This window comes from Helianthus annuus, chromosome 11, assembly GCF_002127325.2.
Source record: "Helianthus annuus cultivar XRQ/B chromosome 11, HanXRQr2.0-SUNRISE, whole genome shotgun sequence".
Taxonomy (NCBI): Eukaryota; Viridiplantae; Streptophyta; class Magnoliopsida; order Asterales; family Asteraceae; genus Helianthus; species Helianthus annuus.
The window spans coordinates 88,675,093-88,686,434 of record NC_035443.2 but is presented as its reverse complement, the minus strand read 5'-3'; the positions used below and the strand labels follow the sequence as shown (position 1 = coordinate 88,686,434).

The 11,342-nt window shown below is 39.6% G+C and overlaps 1 protein-coding gene across 1 annotated transcript; it reads left to right on the top strand.

The window, feature by feature from the left end:
- Positions 1 to 4,480: 4,480 nt before the first annotated feature.
- Positions 4,481 to 5,560, top strand: LOC110888295. Its single transcript, XM_022135826.1, has one exon. The coding sequence runs from the start codon at positions 4,481 to 4,483 to the stop codon at positions 5,558 to 5,560; it is 1,080 nt and encodes a 359-aa protein (XP_021991518.1).
- Positions 5,561 to 11,342: the final 5,782 nt, after the last annotated feature.

Genomic DNA, 11,342 nt, shown 5'->3' with positions numbered 1-11,342 from the left:
TTGGACGACAGTCCATGAAGTTCTTGAAAGTGCAAACTGGTTGCGGTGCGTGTTGACCTATTGTGTACGAATAGGGCAAAGTTAAACACGAGGGTTGGTTTAGGAGTGTAGGATCTAAAAATCCTAGTGTGGGTTATGACTACAGGATATACCTCCTGCTTGTGCGGCTGCAAGTGCCGCAACAACTTGTTCGTTAATGAGAGCCGTCAACTGGGCTTGAGTCATGTTAATTCGTCCAGACATGATCTTCATAGTAAAAGTAGCATAAGTGAGAATGGTTCGTGAGTAGTGCGATGACAGAAGAGTGTAAGCACATAAGTATTCTCATGTAATAGAGTCATGTGTATCTAAGCGTACTACGAGCAAAGTTCTATGTAGTTCTAACATGCAGGTAATAAACATAAACCATATTACCTAGGATGTCGAGTCTTGCACGTGGAGCGAAGCGTCGTTGTGGATCGTTGAGAGCACTGTTCTGGTTATAGTCTGGTTTTAATAAAACGTTTTTCCCATATTAAAACCAAGTTCTCTATAACCAATGGCTCTGATACCAATCTGTCACACCCCCAAAATCCACACGCGGAGTACCACCGCTTGGAGGCGTGACATGACCAGGATCAAGCCATCAATCATATTGAACATAGTGTATAATAAATAAAGTAGTTCGTAAAACCCAATTCAATACAATTGATGTTCAAACCAAACAAAACATAATTTGAGTAGCGGAAGCATAAGTATGTAAACCCAATGTATATCATAAGTTCAAGGTTTAAATGTTAACATGGCATCCACGATCCATGTCCCACAACGACCTGCTCCTCCCTGTGCAAGCTCCATATGTACCTAAGGTCCTGCAAGGCATGCAGCAGAGAGTCAACAACTAGTTGAGCGAGTTCACAATGTACAGTTCAGTAATTGTAACAGTATGAGTAGCATTATGTTCGTTCGTTAAGTCATGTCTCGTATTAGTTTCCATCGCGGCCCTCTCGGCATGTATGCGAAGTTTAGGGGAAATATTCCCCAAATATCCTAGACTATGTATATTTGTATCGCGGCCACCCTGGCATGTGTGCGAAGTTTTAGTATGTATAGTTCGCGGCCTTCCTAGGCATGTGTGCGAATGATTAGTCATAATATCGCGGCCAACCCCTGGCGTGTGTGCAAAAATCAGTACAATTGGTATACTAGTCTAGCCGTATCTTATCATTAGTCTTCCTCACCCGAGGACCATATCATTAGGTTCTATTAACTAAGTATGTACGAATAAATCATCCAAATCCCATTCCCACCCTGGGAACCCCATGCCTTGGCTGTGTGAACTCACCTTGGTTTGCTCGGCAGATACACAAAAAGTTTCTTGAATTAAAAGTGATCAATCACGTCCTAACAGGATTACCATACAAGTCAGGTTTTGACTTAAGTTTTGCACACAAGAATCACATAAACTAGCAGATAAGGAACACACACGGATCATAGCAACATACACTAACACGTTCAACAGTTATAACGTATTCAAGATTGGGCTCGCACAAGCTTAGTGGCCTTGTGCGAGTCATCCGTTGGAGCCCACTAAAACTCGGCCCAATATCGAAATACCCAACAAAACTAGAAACATGAACACGGCCCAAATCAATTAAATCTAAACTTGTGTGATCCGGACATCTTGTATAATCCGGTTGGGTTGTGCGATTAGAGCTAGCCCAGCCCAACATGATCATCCGGCCCAAACAGTTAAACAAACATACAACTTGTGTGATCCAACAGCCTTGTGCGACTGGGAACCTCTTGTGCGGTCAGGTCATCTTGTGCGACCAGATGACTTGTGCGACTAGACTTCTTGTGCGACCAAGAGGTCTTGTGCGACTAGTTAACTAACTTTCGTGATTCATGCAATCAGTTACATCTATTCAATAGTTTCCAAATTTACAATAAATCAATCAACAGTTTTCCAACCATCCGATTAGCCTACCATCGATCAAACAGGGAAATTATCAACTGATTCATAAGAACCCTAATCATAACCAAATCATGAACAATACTCATAACACTTAAACATATTATCATGATTCATATCCTTGATTGCTAGCATGCATTTACTATCATAACAATTTTACAAATCATCCGCACAAGAACACATTACAGCCGATTAGCAAGCATTCGGTTAACAATCATCTTTAACATTATTCGATTATTAATCCTTATCATGATCTAATCATACTTCACATATGAGTCGAATAACAAACACTAACTTTCATTACAATCAATCACAACATCATACATGTGAGCCGCCTATCGTCTATTCATAACACAAATCGATCATATCTCATCCGTAAAGCGTCACAAAGAAACATATGAATTACAACATTCATACAATTAATAATTAAAGTACTAACCGATTAGAATTAAACAGAGAGAGAGTGATCCGAATACAAGAAATCTTCGATGAGGAGGGTATGCTTGCCGTCAAGTTTGAGAGGAGAGAAAGAGGTAGCTAGGGTTTGTGTGTTTTGGTAACAATGTGAGATAGGTGCAAACACCCCATGTGTTAATCGGCTAAAGGGGATGGGCCGAACCCAAACTTGGGTTGCCCTATAGTCCGAATATAAGCAATACGGCCTATCATGGGCTTGTGCTATCGAGTGATGATTGTGCGGTTCGGTTCATGTAACATATACACATTCACATAACATATCATGCATTCATTAAAAGCACATATCACATAATCACATATAGTCAAAGCAAGTTACATCAAAGTACAACGAAGGGTTCTGAAATACGAGTTGTCACATAGTCAAACATTCTTCATTGCACAAGATGGCAATCCGATCGGACAGCCATCCAATCCTCAGTACTATGCAGTGTGAAATATTCTAGAGTTAGAAAAATTTTGAGGTTTTTCACAATTGTCATTACTCAATGTCTCAAACCTCGTGCAGTTGTTAACATTGTGTATTGTTGTAGGGAAAAGCATCAGACTGGGATAAATCCCACAACATCTATTGTCTGTTGGATGCACTTTATACAGACAAAACTGTGTTTGAAGTTATAACAAAGTTTTTGAGAGAAAGCAAGATTGCTAAGGCCTTAACCGACAAGACTATAGTTTATGAATCACATGTTAGACGATTTTGGAGTTCAGCGAGATATGAGGAGAAGGAGAAAATGATATACTCAGCAGTGAGAAGGAAGGACGAGAATGGACAGGATGTAGATTTAGAAATAAAGTTCCATGTTGGTGATCTTAGACGTGTGTTGGAGTTAGGAGACAGTGACAACGATCCTACCATTATTCCTGAACGTCTTTGCAAAGGTTTATGGTGCAGGATGGGCTTTACAGGGCACTTAAATGGGAAAATGGGTAAAACAATGTTCAGTAAACCCTACAAGTTCATGATCCACTGCGTAGTACATGCATTATCACATAGAAAGGGAGCTTACGATGAAACTTCTGATTATATCATGAACATAATCACCTGTCTGGTGCTGAATAGGCCATACAACGTATCAAAGGTGATATTTGACTACTTGGTAGAGAATATAGGAGCTGGAAGCACAAAATATATCATGTATCCAAGGTTCATACAGATGATGATAGATGATCAATTCAAAGACATTCAAAAGGATGACGATGATGTATTAGGTCTAAGGAATATGACAGCAGATACTATTAGTAGACTAGCTAAAGGTCCTGAACCAAGAGTTAAGAGAATGATATGCAGGATTAATAATCCAGCGTATGTTGCACCTGAGAATGATGCGTGGAGACACAACAGTAGTGAATCTGAGAATGAAAATGAAAAGATGAATGAATTGGTTGAGAAGAAAACTCCTTGGTGGTTTGTGAAAGACGGAAAGAGGAAGAGAACACTGAAGACGTCCCCAGTAGTTCCTATTCCTAAGGAGCCAGCACCGAAGATAGTAGTAAAGGGTATAGTGAAAGGGGGAGTCATAAAAGAAGCTAGAACTTTAAATTGTTATATGTTTCTAATGAATTTGTCAATGCTTGTTTTGTAGGGCCTTCGAAAGAACCACAATCAAGTCTGATAGATGAGCCAGTGTTAGATCCATCAAGCATACCTCAAGAAGGAATTGACCTGACAAAGGCAACGTTTGAGCAGTACGTAAAGCTTACTGAATATCTAACTCAGAAAGATCAAGGTACAAGTGCTCAAACAGAAAGTGTCAAAGAGAAAGAGACTGAAGGTGTTGCTCATGATGATTCTAGTGAAGCTGATGATGAGTCCACTAAGACAGAGACAGAGCTTGATCTTACAACACTTAATCGTGGAAATGCTCAGTTGACAAAAGAAGCCAACAAAGAAGAAGAATGGCAATATGAAGGGAGGGGATGGTGGGGTTGAAGATTCGGATGATGATGAGGTTACGGAGGTGTATAATGAAATGAATGATTTTATGCTACAAGGGACTCAGAAGCCGATTTCCAACAAAGGGGCAAGCACTCCTAATCAACTGGTTTCTGATGATTAGTTTAGCTACTTGGAATATTAGGGGGTTGAACCGCCCTCTAAAACAAAAGGAGGTTCGGCAAATTGTGAAAGAAAATAACCTGAGGTTCTGTGCTATTTTACAGTCTCATGTTGGTATGGGTAACCTTAATAAAGTTTGTAAATCTGTTTTTAGAAACTGGGATTGGACTTCTAATGGTGGCCAATGTGATAAAGGTACTCGTATTATTATTGGCTGGAATCCGGAAGTTTTTGATGTTATGGTGTTGAATCAAACCTCTCAGGTCATGCATGTCCAAATTTGGTTTAAGGGTGATGGGAAGATGGTGTTTTATTCGATAGTTTATGCGGCTAATTACTATGTTACTAGAAGGGATCTATGGCAACAACTCTCCATGCAGAAAGTCTTGGTTGGCAACCAACCATGGATTGTTATGGGTGATTTTAACTCGGCTCTAAATATTGAAGACAAGTCTCTAGGAGCCTCTTTGATCTCGGCTGGTATGAGAGAATTCCAAAATTGTGTTGATGATATAGAAGTTTTCGATATTAATAGCTCGGGGCTTCATTTTACATGGAATCAAAAACCAAAGGAGGGTGTGGGTTTGCTTAAGAAAATTGATAGAGTGTTGGGGAATACCCAGTTTGTAGTTGAGTATCCTAGCTCGAGTGCGTTTTTTCACCCTTACAGGTTGTCGGATCACTGCCCATGCATACTTAAAATCCCGAAAACTGAGGTGTGTAAACGAAGACCTTTCAAGTTTGCCAATTTTTTGATTCACAAGCCAGATTTTATGGAGATTGTTAAAAGGACTTGGGAGCTTGACATAGATGGTGTGCAACAATTTCGAGTGGTTAAGAAACTTCGAGCATTAAAAACGCCACTTAGAGCCCTTCTTTTCAAGCAGGGTAATTTACATCGGAAAGTTAATGACCTTCGATCTAAGTTGGATGGTATTCAAAGTCTCATTGACACGAACCCGTTAAATGTAGACTTAAGGGCCGAAGAGTCCGTTATTTTGCGTGACTACCAGGAAGCGTGTTTGGATGAGGAAAGGTTTCTGAAGCAAAGGTCAAAAGTGGATTGGTTATAAGCGGGAGACATGAATACGGCTTTCTTTCACTCGTCTCTAAAGTCTAGAAATCATAGAAGTCGCATTAATGTCATTAAAGACTCGAGTGGTATGTTGTATGAAGGAGAGGATGTTCAACTCGCTCTAGTGCAACATTATGAGAAGTTCTTGGGTTGTCGGGGTGATATCTCCCTCTATCCTTCGGCTGAGTTGTTTACTAATGTTTTGGATCCTGAAATCGCTAGTCATATGGTGCGTCAGGTAACGGCCGATGAGGTTAGAAAGGCTATGTTCTCAATTGGGATTGACAAGGCCCCAGGTCCGGACAGGTATTCCTCAGCCTTTTTTAAGGGTGCTTGGTCGGTTATAGGTGAAGATGTGTCGAACGCAATTATTGACTTCTTTTCCACGGGTAAGCTTTTAAGGGAACTAAACCATACGCTCATTGTGTTAGTGCCGAAAATAGTTACACCCTCTACTGTTACTGATTACCGGCCTATAGCGTGTTGCAACGTTTTGTATAAGTGTATCAGTAAAATTCTTGCTGATCGTCTTAATGTGGCTCTGAATATGATTGTTAATGTCAACCAGTCGGCTTTTGTTCCGGGGCGGAAAATTTCGGACAACATTTTACTTACTCAGGAACTCATGCACAACTATCATAGGAATGTTGGCCCTCCTCGATGTGCGTTTAAAGTAGATATTCAAAAATCTTATGATACGGTTGATTAGAGATTCCTTAAAAGGGTTTTGGTTGGTTTTGGTTTTGCGGGTAAGATGGTTGAGTGGATTATGTGTTGTGTGTCTACGCCAACCTACTCTGTATGTGTTAATGGTAATATTCATGGCTATTTTAAAGGTCAACGTGGATTGAGACAAGGGGACCCTATATCTCCTTACCTGTTTACTCTTGTTATGGAGATCTTGACAGGTATTTTACATCATGAGACCAGCATGGATTCATCGTTTAGATTTCATAATAGATGTGAGAAACAGCAGATTGTTAACTTATGCTTTGCGGATGACCTTTTCTTGTTTGCTAGAGGGATGTAAATTCGGCCAAGTGCATCATGGCGTCTTTATCCAAATTTACTAACATGTCTGGTTTGGTTCCCAACGTTCAGAAGAGTACGGTCTTTTTTTTGCAATGTCTCTCATCCTTTGAAGACTGCTATTCTTAGTGTAATGCCTTTTCTAGAAGGCTCTCTCCCGGTTAGATATCTGGGGGTTCCGCTTATTTCAACAAGGCTTCTTTATAAAGACTGCAGTATTCTGGTTGAGAAGTTAGAAATATTAATCATCTGCTTCTCACGTTCCGTGAATAGCCGGGACTTGTTTCTCGAGAAGAGATGGGAAACATGCTCAATATCATTTAATTGAATAGTTGACCCAACCCCTTGTTGTTTGAAAAAACCCTCCACTTCAATTGGTATTTTTTCACAAAAAGCAGACATTAGATAACAAATCCAGTGTTTCACTAAGATTTCGAATAGTGGTCCCGAATTCAAGTTGATTCTATTTTGCCTCTTCCTCAAAGAAAGACGATCAAAAAATTCCCAACCATGGTCCTTGCGGATCGTATCATCCTATAATATACAAAGACAAACTCCAGATATTTGAGATCTTTCTCTTTGAATAATATCTCAATTCCAGTGACGGTTTCATTAGATATCTTACAACTAGAATCGTTCTTTTTTCCGATCTAGTCCCTCCACCACCGCGAACCCCAGTTAGATTCAGGCATGCTACACTTTTTAGTTATTGGGAGAACCCAAGTACTCTCTTTCGGATTCAGGAAAGAACTCTCATAGATCTTTTTTCCTTTTGGAAGATACAGGAGCGAAACAATCAACCTATTGATATTGGAAGAGCCAACGGATTCTTCCAATGTATCATTTCTGGGTCCAATGGAATTCATAGGTATAGGAAGAAGCCCTGTCAAATAGAGATTTTTTCTTTCGACCATATTTCGATTGTTAATACGATATATAAGGACCGCTACTCCAAAGAGTATTACACCCTTGATCGTGAAATATCGATTGCTTGTTGAACCCTGTGAATTGTGTGAAAGTAGGATACTCCAAATTCGGGAGTCAAAAAGTTTTATAAAACGTTCTTGGTGGAAAAAAATGTGAATGAAAGATCCCACTGAATTGAATTGGGTCCAGGAATCTAAGAAATAGTGAGAATTCTTGATCTCTCTCAATATCTCTCTCAATTCTAAAATCCAGGACTTGAATTCATGTCCTGTCATTAAATTCCTCCTGATTTATTAGAACTAAAAGAATTCCATTTAAGCATCTCATTGCTTTAGTTGAAAGATTCCATTTGAATTGGAATCTAGTCATTCACTATGACCCGCTAAGCGACGTATCACAAACTGGAGGAATAAGCTACTGTCTTTTGCTGGGCGGTTGCAGCTTATTTTGTCAGTCCTTTCCTCTATGCATATTTACTGGTCTTCGGTATTTATTTTACCGACGCGGGTAACTCATGATTTAGAAGCTAGAATGCGGAATTTTTTGTGGAATCATGATAGCACGTTCAAGAAAGGGGAAGCGAAGGTGTCCTGGAATTCGGTTTGCACTCCAAAGTATGAAGGGGGTTTGGGTATTCGTCGCATTGGAGATGTTAACAAAGCGCTCATGGCAAATCATGTTTGGGGTATCATTACTAAACGTCGATCTCTTTGGGTTGATTGGGTGCATGACTGCAAGTTAAAAGGTAAAAGTTTCTGGATGGTCAGGGTTCCTACGAATAGTTGTTGGAGTTGGCGTAAACTTCTTCAACTTCGGCCGATTATAAGGAACCACATTTGGTCTATGCTTGGAGATGGGAAGTCGACGTCAGCTTGGTATGATAATTGGTGCACGTTAGGGCCGCTAGGTAATTTTTTGTCCCCTAGAACTATTACGAATGCAGGCTTCAAATTGGATAATACAGTTGCTGATATTCAATCTGCGGGTGTTTGGCGTTGGCCCACGGCGTGGAGAGACTTGTTTCCCGTTCTTATCCAAGTAGATCAAGTCCAGTTGATTGCATCGAAGCGAGATTCTATTAAATGGCGGGATGGTGATGAGATAACTGATGTTTCGGCTTCAAGTATTTGGAATTCTATTCGGTATAGAGAGCTGGAGGTTGAGTGGATGAAAATAGTATGGTTTAGGCATTGAATCCCGAGACATTCTTTCCTGATGTGGCTGATTATGAGGAAGAAATTACTCACACAAGATATTATTCTTCAATGGGATCTCTCAAGGAGGAAGAATATGAATATGATGTGCTGCTTACTATGTTATGAGAACCACGACTCGCATAAACATCTTTTCTTTGAATGCAAATTTTCAACTCAAGTGTGGGCTATGGTTCGGATAAAAGGGGGTATGGTTAATGTTAACCCGAAGTGGGATGATATTGTTCAATGGTTGTTGATCAGGTGCCGGTCAAAGTTAGCGGATGATTATGTTAGCAGGATTTTGGTAGCGGCTACTGCTTATTTCATATGGAACGAACGTAATTCTAGACTCTTCAAGAACCGATTAAGACCTCCAAAGCAAGTCTATGACGCGATAATAAAGACCGTTCGATATAAGCTTATGGGAATGAAGATGAAGCGGACTGAAAGAGTGCGACGGCTTCTAGTTGATTGGGGGATCTCGGATGCTGACATAAATGGCGATGGCGAGTGACTAGTGCTTGGTTTTTTGGTTTTTTGGATTTCTAGATTGTAGTCTAGTTAGGTTATTATCATGGTTGTTTATTTTCTGGGTTTAATATTGTTCACATTCATGGGGCATGTCCTATGATTGAACTAGTGTAGATGCACTACACTATTTGTTTTTTTGGTTTGTGAATATATAGAATCACCGGGGTAACCCCTTTACCCAAAAAAAAAAGAAGAAAGGATCTGAAGAAGAAGATTCTACTTACACTCCATCAGTTGAAGAGACAAAGAAGCTAAGAGCAAAGCGTAAGGCAAAAACAAGGGTTATTCCGAGGAATGTACGTGCAAGAAAAGGTGGTGCTACATTACCTAAAGATCAAGGTGGCAAGAGTGAAAAACATGTTACAACTTTAAAGGTTCATGAAGAAGAAAAAGTTCAACATGTTGAGATTCCTAAAGAACTAGAAGTGCAAAGTGTTGAAGTGCCTGTAGTTGAAATTCAATAGAAAGCAGGAGATGGTGATGATGAAGATGTTGTGATTACTGAAGTAAGGGCAGCTACACCTCCACCACCACCACCACAAGATCAACCTATTCCAGAAAGGGGTGAATCTTCGCAACCAAAGAAAACAGCTATTAAATATTTGTTTGGAGATCTTCCTCATGCTACTGGGGCATACAAAGATGATCTAATGCTTGAGGATGATTTTGATGTGTTCAATAACGCGACAGTAAAAGAGCTGGAGAAGAAAGTTGGTGAATTAGAGAAAGAAAAGGCCAAAGCTGAAGCTGAGCGTGACATGTTAAAGAAAAAGCTTGAAGAGCTGATGAAAGAAAATGAAGAGATAAAGACCGTCATGATAAAGCAACAAAAGAAGATAAAAACAATGGAAGGTGATGTTGCAGATAATACAAAGCTCTTTGAAGTTATGCAACAAGAGATTTATGATATGAATGTGAAGCTGATGAAGATGAATGATATAAATAAGTCGCAAAATCAATTGATAAGTGAACTACATGAATCATCGGCGAATGAATTCAAAGTGATGAAGTTGGAGATGGAAGCGATGAAGGCTGACAAAGTTATGAAGGATGAACAACTCAACATGCTATACACTATTATGGAAAGTCATCTGAACATTGATGTTCATGCTGTCTTCAACAACATTAAAGTCAAAAGAGCCAAAGAGCCTAGAGTTGAAAGAGAAAGACGTTTGGCTGAAGAAGCAACACAAAGAAAGAAAGGTGTTACAGAAGAGACTCAAGAAGCAGGTGGTTCTTCGAGTCAAGCAGACATAGAAATGATTGATGCTGAAGTTGATCAAGCTCAGGGGTTTGTGCTTGTTGGTGAATCTTCTACTCTATCTTTCAATCTTGATGATTTTGTTCGCCGAGTGCAAGTTATTCAAAAGAAAAAGAAGGCGAAAAAAGTGTTATTGTTAAAATGGAAAAAGGAAGAAGTAGTAGAGGAAGAAGAAGATGAAGAAGAAAAGATTGATGATGAGTTGTTTGATTACATTGATAACTTTCCAGAGGGTAACAATGATGATGATGATCAGGGTTCGTCTGGATTGTTGATTGTAAATCCTTCAGTTCAACGGAGGATTGAAGACTTCATGAATGACGAAACAAATGAACAGGAGGATAATCAACATCAAGAGTCTTCTTCTTCTTCAGGCAAACAACAAGTCGACCAGGTATTCCTCACACAACCAACTGTCATTTATTTACATGCTCAATATGAGGGGGAGCTAGAGGTACCAAGGTCTAGGGCAGGGATGTTAGAAGAGTTGGGTTTAGATGATGGGAAATTTAAGTTCAATATAGAGGATAAAATTCCTGAGTCACCTGAGAGAGAATATGAGTTCAAGTATGCTCAGGAAGCAGATAAGTATAATGATGTGATAGTTGAAGAAGCATCTGATTCATCTGATGAAGAAACAGATTTTCATTATTCTGGTGTTGATGAGACGTTTCCTTCACTGGCTGAAATGTTCAAAGATCAAAATGAAGACGAAATCAGAAGAAAGATTGTTGAAAAGATAACCACTGAAGGTATTCCGAAAACCATCCCAAGAGAAAATCTTGCTGAGGAGAGGAAGAAGTTGTTTAAGGTGATTCCAAAGGAAAGGAAGTATA

What these genes read in the sequence shown, in the direction of transcription:
- LOC110888295 (XM_022135826.1), top strand. Translation starts at nt 4,481, where the DNA reads ATGATTAGTTTAGCTACTTGGAATATTAGGGGGTTGAACCGCCCTCTA.